Source organism: Somniosus microcephalus, chromosome 16 (assembly GCF_052327205.1).
Source record: "Somniosus microcephalus isolate GS21.2 chromosome 16, FLI_Smic_1.0, whole genome shotgun sequence".
NCBI lineage: Eukaryota > Metazoa > Chordata > Chondrichthyes > Squaliformes > Somniosidae > Somniosus > Somniosus microcephalus.
The window spans coordinates 102,925,213-102,948,835 of NC_141002.1; the positions used below are offsets into that span (position 1 = coordinate 102,925,213).

A 23,623-nucleotide genomic window follows, 5' to 3' on the forward strand; every position below is an offset into this window, starting at 1 on the left:
ACAAAATTCTTACAGGGCTTGACAAGGTAGATGCAGGGAGGATATTTCCCTGGCTGGGGGGGTCTAGAACCAGGGGTCACAGTCTCAGAATAAGGGGTCGGCCATTTAAGACTGAGATGAGGAGAAATTTCTTCACTCCGAGGGTGGTGAATCTTTGGAATTCTCTACCCCAGAGGGCTGTGGAGGCTCAGTCGTTGAGTATATTTAAGACAGAGATCGATAGGTCTTTGAATATTCAGGGAATCAAGGGATCTGGGGATTGGGCAGGAAGTGGAGATGAGGTAGAAGATCAGCCATGATCTTATTGAATGGCGGAGCAGGCTCGAGGGGCCCAATGGCCGACTCCTGCTCCTGCTTCTTATGTTCTTATGTTAAGTGAGTGGGCAAGAATTTGGCAGATGGAGTATAATGTGGGAAAATGTGAAGTTACCCACTTTGGTAGGAAGAATAGAAAAGAAAAATATTATTTAAATGGAGAAAGACTACAGAATGCGGCGGTACAGAGGGATCTGGGGGTCCTTGTACTTGAAACACAAAAAGTTAACATGCAGGTGCAGCAAGTAATTAGGAAAGCAAATGGAATGTTTGCCTTTATTTCAAGGGGGTAGAGTATAAAAGTAGGGAAGTCTTGGTACAACTGTACAAGGTGTTGGTGAGACCACACCTAGAGTACTGCGTACAGTTTTGGTCCCCTTATTTAAGGAGGGATATAGTTGCATTGGAGGCAGTTCAGAGAAGGTTCACGAGGTTGATTCCTGGACTGGAAGGGTTGTCTTCTGAGGAAAGTTTGAGTAGATTGGGCCTATACTCATTGGAGTTTAGAAGAATGAGAGGTGATCTTATTGAAACATATAAGATTCTGAGGGGGTTGGACAGGGCAGATGCTGAGAGAATGTTTCCCCTCGTGGGGGAATCTAGAACGAGGGGGCATAGTCTCAGAATAAGGGGTCGCCCATTTAAGCTGGAGATGAGGGAGAATTTCTTCTGAGGGTCGTGAATCTTTGGAATTCTTTACCCCAGAGAGCTGTGGAAGCTGAGTCAGTGAATATATTCAAGGCTGAGATACAGATTTTTGAGCAACAGGGGAGTCGAGGGTTATGGGGAGTGGGCAGGGAAGTGGAGTTGAGGCCAAAATCGGATCAGCCATGATCTCATTAAATGGCGGAGCAGGCTCGAGGGGCCGAATGGCCTCCTACTCCTATTTCTTATGTTATGTTCTTAAGTGACATTAAGTGTTTGACTGATTTAAAGAAGTGCAATAGGGTGTGACCATTTTCTGTAACTATTTATAATTGAATTTTTAAAAAAAATGGTTTTCATTAATTGTTTTTCCTCCTGATTGGGGCGCTCATCTTTTCAGTGTTCACTGAGGCCAGGGTGCAGAAACATGCTATGGAGTCAAAAGTTCCCACCGTTCCCAAAGTGCCTTGACGTCAATGTGTGAAATGTAGAAACCAATGCTCGATTACACAATGTTGTATTACATCCTCGCCTCAGTCATGACCATAAAGTGGCAGCCCTGACCATAAGGCCAGCTAGCTTGTGTTGAGTTTTACCTTTTCCCATTTGATGATCTAACTTGGAGTATGCCCTTACTCCTTGGAGCGCTAATGAATCTTTGTAGCATAAGTATCTTTATCTGTAACTTTGTCATTTGAGCTTTAAAATAGAGTTTGACAAATATAATGGAACAGTGTAGAGTTATGGCACATAAATAAGAGCAGGAATAGGCCCTTTGGCCCTTCGAGCCTGCTCCACCATTCAATAAGAGCATGGCTGATCTTCTACCTCAGCTCCACCTTCCCATATCCCTTGATTCCCCTTAGTATCCAAAAATCTATCAATCTCTGTCTTGAATATACTCAACGACTCAGCCTCCACAGCCCTCTGGGGTAGAGAATTCCAAAGATTCACCACCCTCTGAGTGAAGAAATTTCTCCTCATCTCAGTCCTAAATGGCCGACCCCTTATTCTGAGACTGTGACCCCTGGCTCTAGACTCCCCAGTCAGGGAAAACATCCTCCCAGCATCTACCCTGTCAAGCCCCGTAAGAATTTTATACATTTTGATGAGATCACCTCTTGATCTTCTAAACGCTAGGGAGTATAGGCTTAGTCTACTTAATCTCTCCTCATAGGACAATCCCATCATCCCAGGAATCAATCTAGTGAACCTTAGTTCCACTCCCTCTAAGGCAAGTATATGCTTCCTTAGGTAAGGAGACCAGAACTATACACTGTACTCCACGTATGCTCTCACTAAGGCCCTATGTAATTGCAGTAAGACTTTTTTTACTCTTGTACTCCAATCCCTTTGTAATAAAGGCTAACGCACCATTTGCTTTCCTAATTGCTGCTTGTACCTACATGTTCACTTTCTATGATTTGTGTACAAGGACACCCAAATCCCTCTGAATACTAACATTTCTCAGTCTCCCACATTTACATATGAAGCAGGAGTCGGCCATTTGCCCCTCGAGCCTGCTCCGCCATTCAATAAGATCATGGCTGATTTTCTAGCTCAACTCCACTTTCCTGCACTACCCCCATATCCCTTGATTCCCTTAATATCCAAAAATTTATGTGTCTTGAGTATACTCAACGACTGAGTCTCCACAGCCCTCTGGGCACAGAGAGTTCCAAAGATTCACCACCCTCTGAGTGAAGAAATTCCTCCTCATCTCAGTCCTAAATGGCCAGCCCCTTATTCTGAGACTGTGACCCCTGGTTCTAGACTCCCCAGCCAGGGGAATCATCCTCCCTGCATCTACCCTGTCAAGCCCTGTAAGAAATTTATATGTTTCAATGAGATCACCTCTCATTCTTCTAAACTCTAGAGAATATAGGCCTAGTCTACTCAATCTTTCCTCATAGGACAATCCCCCCATCCCAGGAATCAGTCTGGTGAACATTTGTTGCACTCCCTCTTTGGCAAGTATATCCTTCCTTAGGTAAGGAGACCAAAACTGTACACACTACTCCAGGTGTGGTCTCACCAGGGCCCTGTATAATTGCAGTAAGACGTCTTTACTCTTATACTCAAATCCTCTTGTAATAAAGGCCAACATACCATTTGCTTTCCTACTTGCTTTCAGCGATTCGTGTATAAGGACACCCAGGTCCCTGTGAACACCAACATTCCCAATCTCTCGCCATGTAACAAATACTCTGCTTTCCTATTTTTCCTATCAAAGCTGATAACTTCACATTTCTCCACATTTTATTCCATTTGCCATGTTCTTGCCCACTCACTTAGCTTGTCTATATCCCTTGAAGCCTCTTTGCAGCTTCCTCACAACTTCCATTCCCACCTAGCTTTGTATTATTAGCAAACTTGGATATATTACATTTGGTCCCCTCATCCAAATCATTGATATAGATTGTGAATAGCTGGGGCCCAAGCACTGATCCTTGCGGTGCCCCACTAGTTACAGCCTGCCAACCCGAAAATGACCCGTTTATTCCTATTCTGTTTTCTGTACATTAACCAATCCTCAATCCATGCTAGTATATTACCCCTAATCCCATGAGCCCTAATTTTGTTTAGTAACCTCTTGTATGGCACCTTATCGAATGCCTTCTGAAAATCCAAATACACCACATTCACTGGTTCCCCCTTATCTATTCTGCTAGTTACAACCTCAAAAAAATTCTAACGGATTTGTCAAACATGTTTTCCCTTTCATAAATCCGTGTTGACTCTGCCCAATCCTATTATTATTTTCTAAGTGCCCTGTTACCACGGCCTTAATAATAATAGATTCTAGCATTTTCCCTACTACTGATGTCAGGCTAACTGGTCTATAATTCCCTGTTTTCTCTCTCCCTCCTTTCTTAAATAGTGGGGTTACATTTGCCACCTTCCAATCTGTGGGAACCATTCTAGAATCTATGGAATTTTGGAAAATGACAACCAATGCAGCCACTATCTCTACAGCCACCTCTTTCAAAACCCTAGGATGTAGGCCATCAGGTCCAGGGGATTTATCGGCTTTCAGTCCCATTAATTTCTTCAGTTTTTTTTTTACTAATTTCTTTCAGCTCCTCATTCTCGCTAGACCCTTGGTTCTCCACTATTTCTGGGAAGTTTTTTGCATCATCTTCCGTGAAGACAGAAACAAAGTATTTGTTTAATTTCTCTGCCATTTCCTTATTCCCCATTATAATTTCTCCTGTCTCAGCCTGTAAGGGACCCACATTTACTTTTGCTAAGCTTTTCCTTTTTACATTCCTATAGAAGCTTTTACAATCTGTTTTTATGGCTCTCGCTAGTTTACTCTCATTCTATTTTCTCTTTCTTTATCCATTTCTTGGTCCTCTTTTGCTAAAATCCTCCCAATCCTCAGGCTTACTACACTTTTTGGGAACATTATTAGCCTCTTCCTTTGATCTAATACTATCTTTAACTTCTCTTGTTAGCCATGATTAGACCACTTTTCCGGTGAGGTTTTTGTGCCTTCATTTAAATGCTAGCCATTGCTTCTGTACTGTCATACCGTTTAATGTAGTTTCCCAATCTACCTTAGACAACTCGCCCCTCGTACCTACATAGTTTGCTTTGTTTAGATTTAAGACCCTAGTTTCGGATTTAACTAATTCGCTTTCAAGCTCAATATAAAATTCTATCATTTAAAAAAAAGTTCTGCTTTTCTATTTTCCTACCAAAGTGGAGAACTTCTCATTTCTCCACATTATATTCCATCTGCCACATTCTTGCCCTGTCTGTATCCATTTGCAGCCTCTCTGTGTCCTCATAGCTTACTTTCTCACGTAGCTTTGTAACATCAGCAAACTTGTATACATTACAGTCAGTCCCTTCATCTAAGTTATTGATATAGATTGTAAATAGCTGAGGCCCAAGCACTGATCCTTGCGGTACCCCACTAGTTACAGCCTGCCAACCCGAAAATGACCTGTTTATTCCTACTCTCTGTTTTCTGTCCGTTAACCAATCCTTAATCCATGCTAGTATATTACCCCTGTTCCCATGTGCCGTAATTTTGTGTAACAACCTCTTGTGTGGCACCTTATCGAGTGATTTTTGAAAATCCAAATACACTACGTCCACTGCTTCCCCCTTATCTACCCTGCTAGTTACAACTTCAAAAAACTTAGATTTGTCAAACACTAATTCCCTTTCATAAATTTGTATTGACTTTGCTCAATCATATTAAAATACTACTCATATCATGGGTTCTTGGCATTTAAATGGTTAATGCTTAAAAACATGCTCCAGGCTTTAAAGGAGTGGAACATTAGAATTTATTTGGCATGCAGCAACATTCGTCTTTCCATATAGAATTATAGAATGGCTTTCTTCCGTGCTGTAACCATTCGGCCCGTCAAGCCCGTACCGATTCTCGGCTAGTCCCACTCCCCCGCCCTTTTCCTGCAGCCCTGCAGATTTTTTTCTTTCAGATGCTTATCCAACTCCCTTTTGAAAGATAAGATTGAGTCTGCCTCCACCACCCTTTCAGGCAGTGCATTCCAGATCCTAACCACTCACTCCGTTTATAAAAAAAAAAAAAAAAAACATTTTTCTTACGTCGCCTTTGTTTTTTTTGCCAATCACCTTAAATCTGTGTCCTCTGGTTCTCGACCCTTCCACCAATGGGAACAGTTTCTCTCTATCTACTCTGTCCAGACCCCTCATGATTTTGAACACCTCTATCAAATCTCCTCTCAATCTTCTCTGCTCCGAGGAGAACAACCCTAGCCTCTCTAGTCTATCCACGTAACTGAAGTCCCTCATTCCTGGAATCATTCTCGTAAATCTTTTCTGCACCTTCTCTAAGGCCTTCACACCCTTCCTAAAGTGTGGTGTCCAGAATTGAACACAGTACTCCAGTTGGGGCCGAACCAGTGTTTTATACAGGTTCCTCATCATTTCCACACTTTTGTACACTAACCCTCTATTTATGAAGCCCAGGATCCCGTAAGTCTTTTTAACTGCTTTCTCAACCTGCCCTGCCACCTTCAACACCCCCAGGTGTCTCTGCTCGTGCACGCCCTTTAGGATGTACCATTTAGTTTATATGTTCTCTCCTCATTCTTTCTACCAAAATGTATCACTTCACACTTTTCTGCATTAAATTTCATCTGCCATGTGTCCACCCATTTCACCAGCTTGTTTATGTCTTCCTGAAGTCTATCACTCTTCTCATTGTTCACTATACTTCCAAGTTTTGTTTCATCTGCACATTTTGAAGTTGTGCCCTGTGCACTCACATCCAAATCATTTATATCAAGAAAAGCAGTGGTCCTAGAACCGACCCCTGGGGAACACCACTGTATACCTTCCTCCAGTCTGAAAAACAACCGTTCACCACTACTCTCTGTTTCCTGTCACTTAGCCAATTCCGTATCCATGCTGCCACTGTCCCTTTTATTCCATGGGCTTCAACTTTGCAGGCGAGCCTATTATGTGGCACTTTGTCGAACACCTTTTGGAAATCCATGTACACTGTCAACCGCATTAACCTCATCAACCCTCTCTGTTACCTCATCAAAAAACTCAATCAAGTTGGTTAAGCACAATTTACCTTCAACAAATCCGTGCTGGCTTTCCTTACTTAATCCACACCTATCCAAGTGACTGTTAATTTTGTCCCTGATTACGGTTTCTAAAAGCTTCCCCACTACCGAGGTCAAACTGACTGGCCTGTAGTTACTGGGTTTATCTTTACACCCTTATTTGAACAATGGTCTAACATTTGCAATTCTCCAGTCCTCTGTCACCACCCCCACATCTATGGAGGATTAGAATATTATGGCCAGTACCTCCACGATTTCCGCCCTCAATTCCCTCAGCATCGTAAGATGCATCCCATCTGCTCCTGGTGATTTATCTGCTTTAAGTACAGCCAGCCTTTCTAATACCTCCTCTTTATCAATTTATATCCTATATATATGGCAGCATCCTCTTCCTTGGTGAAGACCGATGGAAAGTACTCATTTAGTACCTCAGCCATACCCTCTGCCTCCATGCATAGGTCTCCTTTTTGGTCCCTGATCAGCCCCACCCTTCCTCTTACTACCCTTTTACTATTTATATGCCTATAGAAGATTTTTGGATTACCTTTTATGTTAGCTGCCATTCTATTCTCACCCTCTCTTTGCCCCTCTTACTTTCTTTTTCACTTCTCCTCTGACCTTTCTGTATATAGCCTGATTCTCAGATGTATTTGCAACCTGACATCTGTCATACGTGCTCTTTATCTGTTGCTTCATATTGGCTATCTGTTTCGTCATCCAGGGAGCTCTGACTTTAGTTGGTCTACCTTTCCCCCTTGTGGGAATGTACCCCGACTGTACCCAAACTATTTCCCTTTAAAGGTAGCCCATTGTCCCACTACAGTTTACCCGGGTCAGATCTGTTCTCATCCCACTGAAATTGGCCTTCCCCCAGTTAAACATTCTTACTCTAGATTGGTCCCTGTCCTTTTCCATAGCTAATCTAAACCTTATGATACTATGATCACTGTTCCCTAAATGTTCACCACCTGATACGGAGGCAGAATGGTATCACATGATAGTGAACCACTGCACCTATTCTGGTGTCCTATGTTTTGTTCAAGCAACCAGCTTTTTCCTTCAATGAATAGGTTTAAGCATAACTCATATTTATCACAGAATTAGTCTCAAAAACTCCCAACTGCATATAACTATGATTCTATTAACAAGGAAGAAACACAATTGGTTATGGATTGTGTGAATATGGACAATAGCTGGTTTGAGAAGTGCCAATGCTGATCACTGATATTGCATCCTTACCAACTGGGCAAACATAAGTCTAAGCATGCCTTCCAGTTCTAGTATTTCATTTGCTTTCCTGTGTGACCTATCTCAAGTTTCCATCTGTTGTGCTCACAAATGCAAGCCTCATTGGCATTTCAACCATGGATTATAAAAATAGCATATAATAGATCATTTTCTCTTTGGGAGATAAACAATGTGTTCCTAAGGATTTTTTTAAATGGGCTCTTTATTGTTTAGGGAACAATAACTGATGTGATAAATCTGATTATAGCAAACAAAAGACCGAATGAGGAGGAAGGGGATCCTTTTTTTCATCTCTGCAGCATCTTACTGTTAAAGCTGCTCAATCAATATAACTTGTTGAATCCTTGCCAACTCCTCTGTAACCTCCTCCAGCCCTACAACCCCCAGAGATCTCTGCGCTCCTCCAATTCTGACCTCTTGTGCAACCCCGATTTCCTTTGCCTCCACCATTGGTGTCCATGCCTTCAGCAGCCTTGGCCCTAAGCTCTGGAATTCCCTTCCTAACCCCCTCTACACCTCTCTCCTCCTTTTAAGATGCTCTTTAAAATCTACCTCTTTGACCAAGCTTTTGGTCATTTGTCCTAACACCTTGTGTGGCTCGGTGTCTAATGTTGTTTGATAACGCTCCTGTGACGTGCTTTGGGACATTATTGCTATGTTAAAGGCGCTATATAAATGCAAGTTGTTGTTGATGGATTATTTCTCCTATTTTTAAAATATTTTAAATAGGTTACTAAATATGTTATTATAATTGCAGGTAACACTGCAGGTGGCCGTGGCGGTGGTGTTGGAGTGGTGAATGCGCAGGCCTGGCAGTTTGCTGGAGGTCTCCCTGGAGTAACGTATTGCAACCAAGGTTGTGCCAACTCCTGGCTGGCTGATAAGTTTTGTGATCAAGCTTGTAATGTCTTGTCGTGTGGATTTGACGCTGGTGACTGTGGGCAGGGTAAGTGTGAACTGCGATCCATAAATCTCTTGCACATTTCTCTATTGGAATATAAAACTTAGATTATTGCAAGTTGATATCAGATTTGTATGTTAATTAGCTCAAATTGGACTTTCACTGTCTGTATAAAACCCCTTGATGTGGCCTGTGAATCCTCCTGTCCCATACTTGATGTTTGATTAGGGCTGTGGAGCAAAACCAAAATCTCTACTTACCAAAGCACAACACGGATTAGCCTCCTGAGTCCATGTTTTTATTGTGAGCATTTCATGACACCCATGTAACATCATTGCATACACTTTATTTACATTCCCAATGTGTCACTTATTAATCCAAATTTTATGCACTAGCCAAATATTATTTGAGGGGAACGGTGAGCCAGTGCATATGGATGTAAGCTGTCTGAGAAAAGACAGGATAATCAGTGATGTGCTGAGTGTGTTTTCCCTCTACCTGCGAACTGTGATTATCCACAGATTTGAGTGGGTTTGTTTTTGGAATTATCAGGAACATCAGTTCTGTTGAATTTGTCTTTCAAATACCGCATTAGGTTCAACATGAATGCCTATTTTTTTAGATGTGTATTTGTGAAGAAGAGTTAACATTAAAAAACTTGTATTTATCATATGTCCTCCGGGCACCCCAAACTGCATCGCAGCCCAAAAATTACTTTGAAAGCGTAATCACTGTTATGTAGACAGCCAATTTGTACACAGCAAGATTCTAATAAATGAGATGAATGACCAGTTACTCTGTTTTTGAACAATAGCAAATAAAACAAAGACCAGTGTAAAGTGCTAGAAGGAAAAATTGGCAACCCCCCCACATGAATGGTCTTCAAATAGCTGCAGAAAATGAAAGTAGAACAAGGTTCCACAGATTCAAACAAGTAAAAAGCAAATTTAGGACTGATATCAGGAAGTTCGTTACACAGGGAGTGACATGGAATGGATTCCTAGATCGAGTAATGCATGAAAAATAACCTGGAATTCTGTAAGAACCAGTTTGATGCTGCAATGGAAGGACTTGATTTCCACCGCTCTCTCCTCCTCCATCGTCATTCTGGATGGATGGGCCAAATGGCTTCCTCATCCATAATTATCTTGTGATGGTACTGGTTGAGGGAGGAACATTGCCCAGAGCACCTGGAAGCTCTCTGCTCTTCTTCAATAGTCTTTTGCAATCCATTACATCCATCCCAAAAGGCAGATCTGGCCTTGGTTTGAAGCCTTTTTTTTAAAAAGGCATCTCAGACAGCATTCCCTGGACTAGACTGAGGTGTCAGTGTCGATTATCCGCACATATGAAAAGAAGTTAGGGAAGAGATAGAGGCACTACTACATATATATATAAAATTTAATTAGAAACGGGAATAGTGCCAGAGGACTGGCGGACAGCTAATGTGATTCCTATATATATATATAAAAAGGGAGATAGAACAAGTCCAGGGAACTATAGTCAATTAGCTTAATGTTGGTGAAAGGAAAGATAATTGAATCCTTAATCAAAGATGTAATAGAAAAACATCTAGAAACTGAAAGATTATACAAGAGTAGTCAGCACAGATTCTAAAAGGGAAAGTCATGCTTGACCAACCTTATTGAATTCTTTGAAGAGCAGAAAGGGTAATGCAGTAGACATATTGGGGCAGAAATTCCGATCCCTACGGGTGAGTATGCGCTGTGTACTCACCCGTAGGGACATTGGAAATGCCGGTTTCAGGTATGCACTGCGCATGCGCTGGAAACTGACATTTCTGATTGGTCAAGAATGGTCTTGACAGATCCTCCCGCTGCCCTGGAGCAGGGCCTCTGCGGGGGGGGGGGGGAGTTCCGTTTTTTGGAGACCCTCCGCCTGCAGAAAACACTTACAATTCTTGTGCAAGGCCTGCTTTTACTTGGGTAAGAGTTGAAAAAAGTAATTAAAAAAAATTCAACTGATTTATCATTTAAAAATACTTTAAAGAAAAGTAAGCTTATTTTTAGCCCCGTTAAAAACTTTAATTATTTTTTTCAAAAATTTAAATTTTTGTTTAAAATAGTTAATTTATGTAATTTCAAGTCATTTTAAAAATGTGATTTTTAAAAAATTTATTTGAAGTTTTACTATGTTTTTGGGGGTGATCGCTATTCATATATTTGACAGGTCTTCCTGTCAAATCTATGAAGGGAGATTCCCTTCTCTGATTGGCTCCCCATGGCCCACGTGATCCCAGGGACGCTGTGAACCGGCTGCGCCTCTGGGATACGTGGGCCATGCACACCGCCAGTTTGGAGAGGCCCAGGAACGGAACTCTGCGCCTCCCGGGAGCCCTCCGGTCCAAGTGCAGATTTTTCCAAATCGCAGCCCTCCGCCCCCCGGAGGCCTGCGAACAGAATTTCTGGGCCAATATATTTGGATTTCCAAAAAAGCCTTTGGATGATACCAAATTGGGGTTGTAGTTAATACAGAAGAGGACTGCAACAAAATACAGGAAGACATTGATAAACTTGCTGAATGGACGTGTAATTGACAAATGAACTTCAATATAAATAAGTGCGAGGTAATACATTGTTGTAGGAAGAATAAGGAGTCCACATACTGCTTGGAAAATGTGTCTAAATGGGGTGGAGGAGCCGAGGGATCTGGGGGGACAGATGCACAAATCACTAAAAGTAGCGATGCAGGTTAATAAGGCCATTAAAAAAAAAGCAAACTAAGCACTGGGGCTCATTTCTAGAGGGATAGAATTGAAAAGCAGAGGTGATGCTAAACTTGTATGGAACCTTGGTTTGACCACACTTGGAGTACTGTGAACAATTCTGGTCTCCATATTATCAAAAGGATGTAGAGGCACTGGAGAAGGTGCAAAAAAGTTTTACTAGAATGATGCCAGAGCTGAGACGTTATACCTATCAGGAAAGATTGAACAGGCTGGGGCTCTTTTCTCTAGAAGAGAAGACTGAGGGGTGACCTGATAGAGGTCTATAGGATTATGAAAGGGTTTGATAGGTTGACATAGAGAAGATGTTTCTATTTGTGGGAGTGACCAAAACTATGGGCCATAAATATAAGATAGTCACTAATAAATCCAATAGGGAATTCAGGAGAAACTTCTTTACTCAGAGTGTGGTTAGAATATGGAACTAGTTCCCTACCACAAGGAGTAGTTGAGGCAAATAGCATAGATGCATTCAAGGGGAAGCTAGAGAAGCATATGAGGGAGAAAGGAATCGAAGGGTATACTGATGGTGTTAGAGGAGATGGGGTGGGAGGACTCTTGTGGAGCATAAACACCGGCATGGACCAGTTGGGCTGAATGGCCTGTTTCTGTGCTGTAAATACTTTGTAATATACTTTGTAATTATGTGCCCAAGTTCTAAAATGGAGCTAGAAACTATAGCCTTTTAAATGAAGTGCTGCCAACTGAGCCAAGCATGAACTGAACGCTTGGTGGTCCCAATTTGTATTTATTCAATCAATCTTGGTATGACAGTTTTATGTTTCCTTAGCCTGTGTTAAATTCACTTCTTTCCACACCAGATTTTTTTAAGTCAGCTGCAATCTGTTTTGATAGCAGAAAACAAGAAGTGGAACAAGAAGGAACTTGTGTGTAAATTCTTTGTTTTGCAACTACGGTTTCTAATTATAAGCAAATGAGAATTTTCCAAAAGTAGTTCCTCTTAATGGCTAATGAAAAACTCTTCTTTCTTGTTGCTAATTACTCTATGGATCACTTTTTAGCTCTCTTCGTTCCTAAGTTTTGAGAATATCTGTTGTCAGCTTTTAGAGAAACATTTTTTAAAATTAGTTTATGGGCTGTGGGCGTCGCTGGCAAGGCCAGCATGTATTGCCCTCGAAGGTGGTGGTGAGCCGCCGCCTTGAAGCGCTGCAGTCCGTGTGGTGAAGTTGCTCCCACAGTGCTGTTAGGGAGGGAGTTCCAAGATTTTGACCCAGCGACGATGAAGAATCGACGATATACTTCTAAAGTCAGGATGTGTAACTTGATGGAGAACTTGGAGGTGGTGGTGTTCCCATGTGCCTGCTGCCCTTGTCTTCTAGGTGGAAGAGGTTGTGGGTTTGGGAGGTGCTGCCGAAGAAGCCTTGGCGAGTTGCTGCAGTGCATCTTGTAGATGGTACACACTGCAGCCACTGTGCGCCGGTGGTGGAGGGAGTGAATGTTTAAGGTGGTGGATGGGGTGCCAATCAAGAGGGCTGCTTTGTCCCGGATGGTGTCGAGCTTCTTGAGTGTTGTTGGAGCTGCACTCATCCAGCCAAGTGGAGAGTATTCCATCACCCTCCTTACTTGTGCCTTGTAGATGGTGGAAAGGCTTTGGGGAGTCAGGAGGTGAGACACTCGCCGCAGAGTACCTAGCCTCTGTCCTGCTCTTGTTGCCACAGTATTTATGTGGCTGGTCTAGTTAAGTTTCTGGTCAATGGTGACGCCCAGGATGCTGATGGTGAGGGATTCGGCAATGGTAATGCCATTGAATGCCATGGGGAGGATGTTCTTGCCATGGAGGGAGTGCAGTGAAGATTCACCAGACTGATACCTGGGATGGCAGGAATGATGTATGAGGAGAGATTGGGTCGATTGGGCTTATACTCGCTGGAGTTTGGAAGAATGAGAAGGAATCTCATTGAAACTTATAAAATTCTAACAGAACTAGACAGACTTGATGCAGGAAGGATGTTCCCGATTGCCGGGGAGTCCAGAACCAGGGGTCACAGTCTAAGGATAAGGGGTAAGCCATTTAGGACAGAGATGAGGAGGAATTTCTTCACCCAAAGAGTGGTGAACCTGTGGAATTCTCTACCACAGAAGGCAGTTGAGGCCAATTCATTAAATATATTCAGGAAGGAGTTAGATATATTTCTTAAGGCTAAAGGGATCAAGGGATATGGGGAGAAGGCAGGGACGGTACTGAATTTGGATGATCAGCCATGATCTCATTGAATGGCGGAGCAGGCTCGAGGGGCCGAATGGCCGACTCCTGCTCCTATCTTTTATGTTTCTATGTTAGACTCTCGCTTGTTGGAGATAGTTATTGCCTGGCGTGAATGTTACCTGCCATTTATCAGCCCAAGCCTGAACGTCGTCCAGGTCTTGTTGCATGCGGGCATGGACTGCTTCATTATCTGAGGAGTTGTGAATGACGCTGAACACTGTACAGCCATCAGCGAACATCCCCATTTCTGACCTTATTACATAGGATATACAGCACAGAAACAGGCCAGTCGGCCCAACCAGTCCATGCCGGTGTTTATGCTCCACTCGAGCCTCCTCCTGTTTTTTTTCATCTAACTCTATCAGCATGACCCTCTATTCCCTTCTCCCTCATATGCTTATCTAATCACCCCTTAAAGGCAATTCGCTTCAACCACTCCCTGTGGTAGCGAGTTCCACATTCTCACCACTCTCTGGGTAAAGAAGTTTCTTCTGAATTCCCTATTGGATTTCTTGGTGACGATCTTATATTGATGGCCTCTAGTTATGTTAGAGAGAAGGTCATTGATGAAGCAGCTGAAGATGGTTGAGCCTAGGACATTGCCCTGAGGAACTCCTGCAGTGATGTCCTGGGGCTGTGATGATTATTGGATATCTGTTGCATTTAGTAAATAATTGGTATTACTGAAGCAAGATTCACATGTTAATGCATTAATTTTGCTCAGATCATGGTTCAGAGTCACCCCAAATGCATGACTTTGCTGACCTCAGACTGATGTGGAATTGAATTTCTTCAGTAGTGATCCTATTTATACAGCTGTAACTGTGGCGATGCTGTATTTGCAACAAAGGAAAGTACAGAACTGATCAGGCTCTGCAATCTTCTGACTGGCCCCAGAAACTTAATGGGGCAGAATTTGCGGTCGGTATGGCGTCATACCGCCTTTGAAATTGACAGCAAGTTCGGGATTTGCGCATGCGCTAAATCCCGAACTTGCGATCTGTCAAGTTCCGACTTGACAGATCATCTGCTCCGACTTTGAAATCCTTATTGCTGGCAGAGTTGGGCTAATTATCCACCAACTGCCCAGCAATTACGCAGGAAAATTTTACGGCTGGTGCAAACAGGCGCAGGAGCTTGTTTGCACAGCGTAAGGGGAATATGCAGTAATTGAAATATACATCTGACATGAAAAATCTTCAAAATAAATAAATATCTATATCCACCTAACTATCTCCTGATCCCAATGCAACCCTGCCAAGAATGAGAAACTGATTTATTTATTAATTTACCGGGGTGAGTGTGACTAAAACATTCATGAATGGCATTGGAGATTTCTGTTACCCGATTGGAGCACCGCCCCGCGTGATCCCAGGTACGTTTACGCACACAGTGGGACGTAGTGGCTGCTGGGATTCGTGGGCCACTATGCTGTGCTCAACTCTGCAGCAAAACAACACAAGTTTTCGAAGGTGGCCTTGCACCAGGTAAGTGCGGCTTTCTTTCGGAGATCGGCGGTGTACTCCTTAGTTATGCTGCCAATAGGTCTCAATCGCCCACTCCCTCCATATCTCTCCAGTTCTCCCTTAAACTTTCTCACACTATCTGCCTCCTTTTGCCATCAATTGTCCATTTCCACCACCCTCTCTGTAAGGCAGTTAAATCTAAACTGGCTATGCACCTTCCCTTTTCTAAACTTGAATCCAGATGCCCTGATTCTACAGTATGTAGCAATCTTGACCCTAATCAAGATTCAATTTATCTGTTCCATTAAAAACAAACACACATGGTGCTCCTGAAATCTCAGTGCTGTGTACCATTGTGCAAAAACAGTTATCATCCACCTGTACATTTTTAGTTCTGAGTTTGCCTCCAATATTTCTGAAGCCTTTTGTTTTGTAGATATTTTGCATTGTGAGCTGGATAATTTTATGTAATAAAATCTTAATTGAAATGAAGGAAGCATCTATCCCATGTACAACCAACATTGCAATTTAGCTAAAGCACAAATTGCAGAAAACATGTAGAATTGTAATTTTTGAATATCCTGTTTCTGTAGTATGAAGCATGCTTTCAGAATGTGTTCAGAAAGGTCAGAGGAGAAGTGAAAAAGAAAATAAGAGGGGCAAAGAGAGGGTATGCGAATAGAATGGCAGCCAACATAAAAGGTCATCCAGAAATCTTCTGTCTGCATATAAATAGTAAAAGGGTAATAAGAGGTGGGGTTTGACTGATTAGGGACCAAAAAGGAGACCTATGTATGGAGGCAGAGGGTATGGCTGTGGTACTAAATGAGTACTTTGCATCTGTCTTCACCAAGGAAAAGGATGCTGCCATAGACATAGTGAAGGAGGAGGTAGTGGAGATACTTGATAGGATAAAAATTGATAGAGGTATTAGAAAGGCTGGCTGTACTTAAAGTAGATAAATCACCAGGAGCAGATGGGATGCATCCTAGGACGATAAGGGAATTGAGGGCGGAAATTGTGGAGGTACTGGCCATAATATTCCAATCCTTAGATACGGGTTTGGGGCCAGAGGACTGGAGAATTGCAAATGTTACACCATTGTTCAAATAGGGGTGTAAGGATAAACCCAGCAACTACAGGCCAGTCAGTTTGACCTCGGTAGTGGGGAAGCTTTTAGAAACCGTAATCAGGGATCCTGGGATTCATAAATAGAGGATTAGCGTACAAAAGTGTGGAAATTATGATGAACCTGTATAAAATACTGGTTCGACTCCAACTGGAGTAGTGTGTCCAATTCTGGGCACCGCACTTTAGGAAGGGTGTGAAGGCCTTAGAGAAGGATGCAGATAAGATTTACGAGAATGATTCCAGGGATGAGGGACTTCAGTTACGTGGGTAGACTGGAGAAGCTGGGGTTGTTCTCCTTAGAGCAGAGAAGATTAAGAGGAGATTTGATAGAGGTGTTCAACATCTAGAGGGGTCTGGACAGAGAAGAGAGAGAGAAACAGTTCCCATTGGCAGAAGGGTCGATAACGTGAGGAGACAGATTTAAGGTGACTGGCAAAAGAATCAAAGGCGACATGAGGAAAAACATTTTAACACAACAAATGGTTAAGATCTGGAATGCACTGCCTGAAAGGGTGTTGGTGGCAGACTCAATCACGGCTTGCAAAAGGGAGTTGGATAAGTACCTGGGGAAAAAAAAAATTGCAGCGCTAAGGGGAAAGGGCCGGGGAGTGGGACTAGCTGAAGTGCTCTTGCAGCGAGCCGGCACGGGCTCGACCGGCCGAATGGCCTCCTCCTGTGCTGTAACCATTCTATGATTGTATCTGATCACTTGGAATTTTGATTGTTGCTGGCAAGATCAGAAGCCCAGACTAGAAATTGAAATGGGCAATTAAGTGGTTGCGAGTATTCAAAGTCAAAATTTCAGGTGAAGGATTACAGAACGGGGAGAGAAGTTAGGAGAATTTTTTCTGTGCAGAGTTGTTAAAACATGCAGTACCCTACTAGGAACAGCAGTGGAAGCAGAATCCGTAATCGCTTTGAAAAGGGAAGTGGCTAAGTTGGTTGGAAAATAAAAATGAAAAGGTTATGGGGCAAAGGCAGGAGAATGGGACTAAGTGGATCACCCTCAGAGAGCCAGCGCAGGTGAGATGGTCTGAATGCCATCCTTTTGTGTTGTAAAATTCAGTGATTCTACATTTGAAATAAGCTTTATTTACATAAATAGGGAAATTTGGGTCTTGAGACGTGTAACTATGTAGGTTTAGGATTCAGAGTCAGAAGTAATGTATCATAGCCGGGACTTGCGCTGCAAACTTTGTACACATGTACCACTGGTGTAAAGCTTGCATAAATGGCATTTTACATCTCCGAAAAATGTGCAATTGAAATAAAACTCATTTATAAACAAGTACTTGTACTTGCTAGGAATTTGGTGAAATGAATGTCTTGATCGAAGTTTTCAAGCTATTAAGGGGAACTGATAGGGTAGATAGAGAGAAACTATCTCCGCTGGTTGGAGTGTCTAGGACTAGGGGGCAGAGTCTAAAAATTAGAGCCAGGCCTTTCAGGAGGGAAGTTAGGAAACACTTCTACACACACAGGGTGGTAGAAGTTTGGAACTCTCTTCCGCAACCAGCAGTTGATGCTGGATCAATTGTTAATTTTAAATCTGAGATTGATAGATTTTTGTTAACCAAAGGTATTAAGGGATATGGGGCAAAGGTCAGTATATGGAATTAGGTCCCAGATCAGCCATGATCTCATTGAATGGTGGAACAGGCTTGAGGGGCTAAATGGCCTCCTCCTGTTCTATGTTCCTATAAAAATGAAAAATAATGATTTATAAGTGGCTATTTCTCATTGACCTTTGGCAGCACGTCTCCAACCCTTGATGTCAGACTTTAATCAGGTCATCTTTGTGATGTGCCATGTCAATCTTGAGTTGTTGCAATTGATTGCTTAAATAAAAGTGGCCATTACAATTTAGCTTTCAATCAAAGGCCCATTTCTATATACTGTACATGTCTCACCTTCAAAATGGACACACGGACCCTAGCAGCAGAAAAATGGGTGATGATAGCATTTTAAACTTGGAAAAGGTATATAGGATAGTATTGGTTATATTAGCTAGAAGAAAGAAGTTTAAACAGAGTGGATGAGAAAAAATGAGCCGTGCAAAAGTAAAGCACTTAAAACTTTTTATATTACAGTATTTAGGAGCTCAAGCGGTTTGTTTTTTGTAGTACAGTATAGAGGTAATATTACAATAGTCGACCTGAGTAGTGTTCTTGCAATAGTTTGTGGGTCAAAATGTTTCATCCCAGAGAGATTGCAATTTTCAGGGTTGCGAGCAAGACTTTTATTTTTAAAGGTATCTCTTATGCCTGGGTTTCCAATCTGAAGTCATGCTACCTGACAACAATGTTCATTGTTCCCTCCCTGTAAAGTTTTGTGCATCTTTTATTGAATATGACCAGCTATTGTTAGTAAAGTAAAAAAACAACACATTCATGCACTCTAATTAGCTGTGTGATGCTGTTGGGTATGTTAGTTGCTTTTTCATATTAATTTGGCATTTAAGAAGGAAAAATTACCCTGTATATGTTTCAGAATATTTGTTTTTTAAATAAAACTTGTTTAAGCTGTTGATTTTTGGCTTAAACCCAATTAAGTTTGATAATTACCTCCTGAAAATTGAATTCCAAAGTTAAAATGAAACCCAATAAGATTCAGCAATGTTAATGTTGGCATACTGCAGCTTCATTAACATAGGACCTACCTTGAGGTTATCCACTTTGGTGGCAAAAACAGGAAGGCAGATTATTATCTGAATGGCAATAGATTGGGAGAAGGGGAAGTGCAACGAGACCTGGGTGTCCTTGTACACCAGTCGCTGAAGGTAAGCATGCAGGTGCAGCAGGCCGTTAAGGCAAATAGTATGTTGGCCTTCGTAGCGAGAGGGTTTGAGTACAAGAACAAGGATGTCTTGCTGCAGTTGTACAGGGCCTTGGTGAGACCACATCTGGAGTATTGTGTGCAGTTTTGGTCACCTTATCTGAGGAAGGATATTCTTGCCATGGAAGGAATTCAGCGAAGATTCACCAGGCTGATACCTGGGATGGCAGGAATGACGTATGAGGAGAGATTGGGTCGATTGGGCTTGTCCTCGCTGGAGTTCAGAAGAATGAGAGGGGATCTCATTGAAACTTATAAAATTCTGGCAGGACTGGACAGACTAGATGCAGGGAGGATGTTCCTGATGGTCGGGGAGTCCAGAACCAGGGGTCACAGTCTAAGGATAAGGGGTAGGCCATTTAGGACAGAAACGAGGAGGAATTTCTTCACCCAGAGAGTGGTGAACCTGTGGAATTCTCTACCACAGAAGGCAGTAGAGGCCAATTCATTAAATATATTCAAGAAGGAGTTGGATATATTTCTTAAGGCTAAAGGGATCCAGGGATATGGGGAGAAAGCAGGGACAGGGTACTGAATTTGGATGATCAGCCATGATCGCATTGAATGGCGGAGCAGGCTCGAGGGGCCGAATGGCCTACTCCTGCTCCTATCTTCTATGTTTCTATCTGTCATGACAGCTGAATGTAATTCTGTTGGGGGGGGGGGGGGGGGAGGTTCTGAGGATAAAGCTAATAAGAACATAGGAATTGCTAGACGAAAAAAGGCCAGGGCCCATCTAGTTCGCCATCTCCCACCCTGGTAGTTGCGCGATACAACGATAATGGAATTGTTGACTAACAGCAATCAATCTCTATCGATGAGTCGACAACAGACCCAGACATGAGGCAAGGAAAACCCCTAGTGGTGGAGAGCTTTAGGAACCATAGGTCCCAAGTTGCTTGTTCCTCCCAAGCACGGTACACTCACCATCTCATGTCTCATTACTCATATACTGTATCCTAAAATAATTGTTTTCTGAAAGAAATCTATCTAATTTGCATTTGAATGAATCAACACTTTCTGCTTCTATTGCCTCCTTAGGGAGCTGCTTTCATCGATTGACCACTCGCTCACCGAAATAATGTTTCTGCAAATTAGTTTTGAATTTGCCCCCTTCAAGCGCAGGCTGTCGTCTCAGGTTCTACTGTTCTGGGCAAGGTGAAACAGCTCGTCATGGTCAACATTATTGGTTCCTTTAGAATCTTAAAAACAGCACTCGCATCACCTCTCGACCTTCTCCTTTCCACATAATCCATCCTTTCGATCATTTTGGTTGCTTCCTTCTGTATCTTCTTAATAACTGCAATATCCTTTTTGTACTGCGGCGACCAGAACTGCACACAGTATTCCAAGTTCAGTTGCACCAATGATTTATAAAATGGCAGGATTACCCCACTATCTCGACTCCATACTGACCTCCGAATACATCCCAAAATATGATTTGCTTTAATCACAGCCACCAAACATTGTTGCAATAGCTTCAACTTATTGTTAATCAGGACCCCCATATCGCTTTCATTTTCCATACACTATTTTCTCTCCATTTAAATAATAGTCCCTTCTTGGATTTTTTGTCCCCAGGTGAAGCACTTAACATTACTGTACATTGAATTCCATCTTCTGTCTGCTCAATTCTCAAGCATATTCAAATGTTCCTGTAGCTTATCCTGTTCAGATTTGCAGTCTGCCATCTTTATTAGCTTTTTGTCATCTGAAATTTAACCGCTGCGCTTGTGACCAACGTACCCCCTAAGCTGCGCAGCCGAGCAGGGGGTCTGGAGGTCCCACGCAGGCCACTCACCGCTTTTATATGGGAGAATCCACGCATGCGCAAAAATTTGAATGGGCTGCGCAGCCACTTAAGGGACTGCGCACCAAAAAAAAGGGAACATTGCTTGTGGCCCCCTACACCTAGATCATTTATGACGATTTTAAACAAAAATTATGCATGTCAACTTTTAGCATTAGGTTTATGAAGACAGTTGTAAGCATTTATTAGTTATTTAAATCATGACCCAGAAATTCGGGTCGGGGGCTTCCCACGGGTGCAAGCCCCCGACCTGCACTTACCTAGCACGCCGGCCGTTGAGCTGTGGGCCCGCGTGGGATTCCGATCCTGGGCCTCCTCCAACTGCCGGCGCACAGTGCTTGCGTATCCCAGGGGCGCAGTTAGTTCGATGCGTCCCCTGGGATCACGTGGGCCATGGAGAGCCAATGGTAGCAGGGAATGCTTCATTCATAAGTTTGACAGGAAGAGCTGTCAAACCTATAAATACTATAAGCCCCAAAACATCACTAAAACCTCAAATAATTTTTTTTTTAAATCACATTTTTAAAATAAACTATAAATTACATGAAATAACTTTTAAACAATTTAAATTTTTGAAAAAATTAATTACATTTTCTAACGGGGCTAAAAATAAACTTACCTTTCTTTAAAGTATTTAAAAATAATAAACCTGTGGAAAAAAGTTTTAATTTTAATTAATTCACCACTTACCTTGTTAAAAACAGGCCTTGCGCCTGCTTTTTAAAAGTGTAACTGCTTACCCTCCCGGAAAAAGCTGGAAAAAAAAACGTAAGTTCGATGCGCACGCGCTGCCTCTCCAGCGCACGTGTTCCACCTCTCAATCCCTTCTTTCAGGGGAATGGAAGTGCCGGTTTCCCGCGCATGCACGAAACCGGCACTTTCGTTGGGCCTATGTGTGAGTACTCGCGCGTTGGGACCCGAATTTCTGGGCCATTGTATTTATTCCTGGCAGAGTTATTTTTCTCTTCAAACCCTAAGCTTTACGTTAAGATATTTTATTTTATATTTGACTCAAAAAGTGAATTTGTTTTCAGTTGATTTTCACTTGCCTCAAATGAAGGGGGAAAAAAACAAAACCCGATGATCAGAAAGCATGTCTATATTTAAATGGAATTGGTCCTGAGAGTGGTGGTGTTCTTCCACCACTTTGTCATGGAGATTTTCTTTTCTTAAAGACATTTTTTATTAACTTGGTTTGTTCAACTATTTCTTCCACAGAACACTTTGATCAGATGTATGATGTGAATCTTCTTCTTAACCAGACTCATTACATGCTTCCGCAAGGCGAGGCCTTGGCTTACTTCAGTTTTGAGGGCTTTGCTAGCAAAATCACAGAAGCATTGTTTACGGATAATGCCATAATTCGCCATGCTTCTGTGGCCAACAAATGGAAGACTATTCACTTGCTCATGCACAGAGGAATGAATACAACTACAATCCATTTCAATTTGACTTTCCTGGATAAAAGTGACAAAGAGTTTAAAATGCACCTCACTGTAGATGCCGACACCCGAGAAGGTCAGAAATCAAACCAAACTGTCGCTTCAAAGAAGGATGAAAAGGCTATAAATCTCACTGCAGCACCACCAGAAATGGAAATTCCATTCAAAGACATTCCTGAAGAACTGCGATTCCCCAAAATTCAAGAAAGGACTTTAGATATGTTGAACACCAGTCTTCTAATTGAGCTTCAGTTTATTAATGTATCACTTCTGCCCGTTAATGTTCAGAATGAGTTGAAAGAGTTGGATACAAAATTAAAAGATGGTGATATCACACTTAAAGGGTACAATCGAACAAAGGTGTTGATTTTGGAACCGTTCAAAAAGCTTGCACGTTCTTCAGAACAAAATGAAAGTAAAGACATTGTGTCCCAGCACACAGGAAAGATTACTTTGGTAAAGAATGTAGGCTTATTGGAAAGGGGATTTGCTGGTGGAGAATATGTTAATAAGGATGAAGATGCTGAGAACCACTTAACAGAAGAGCAAGTTGAGAATGGCCAGGTTGGAAGAAATGCACAAGCTGATAATCAAGCGTCTCTAAATTCCTCATTTGCAATGAAAATGAATGCCCTATTAAAAAACCCTGCCAAAGATATGTCGGTGCTCCAAAAAGTGGAAATCAGACCCATCACTTCGCAGAAAATTCTTAATATTCTCATACCAAATGACAGCAGCAAGTTGAAACAAGATCAGAATGCAAGAGGAATTGAAAGGAAGTTCAAGCACCAAGGGCAAAGGGATGGAGTGTTAAGAGAGGTCATTGCTGAGGCTGCAGAAATTGAATTAAAAAATAACAGCACAGGACATGCCAACAGAAAGCTGCAATATTTCGCTGGCAGTAATGCTGGCTTTTTTCCTTGGGAAAAGCAAGGATATTTCCAGGATCTATTAAAAGTAAGTAAGTTATAAAAGTCACTGATTGCCTAGGTAATAGAAAATTGCCAAAAGAGAGGGGCTTATATTTTAATGCCTAAAATGTTTATATTCATTATTTTATGATGTAGATTTAGTTATCTAGTATGCTGTGGTTTCTCAGAATAAAGCGTCATCATTAGCACTGCATAGTACATACTTAAAGGGGAGGGAGAGCTTAGAGGGTGTTCTTTTTAGTGTTTACGTATTCTACAGTGTCTCTGTGCAGTAGTTCCTGCCTCAATGGAGACCTACTATTTTAGATTTCCTTTCTCCCAAAGCTGCTCTGGTGTCATTGATTGGGAGGAG

At 42.1% G+C, this 23,623-nt stretch overlaps 1 protein-coding gene across 3 annotated transcripts in view; it reads left to right on the forward strand.

Moving 5' to 3' along the window:
• Positions 1-23,623, forward strand: part of gnptab (N-acetylglucosamine-1-phosphate transferase subunits alpha and beta) — a 122,520-nt gene that overhangs the window by 73,553 nt on the left and 25,344 nt on the right. For all 3 annotated transcript variants that reach the window (XM_086009603.1, XM_086009604.1, XM_086009605.1), the window contains exons 13-14: positions 8,539-8,727; positions 22,116-23,296. In XM_086009603.1, the coding sequence (XP_085865729.1) occupies positions 8,539-8,727; positions 22,116-23,296 (1,370 nt within the window). The remainder of the gene's footprint in view (positions 1-8,538; positions 8,728-22,115; positions 23,297-23,623) is intronic.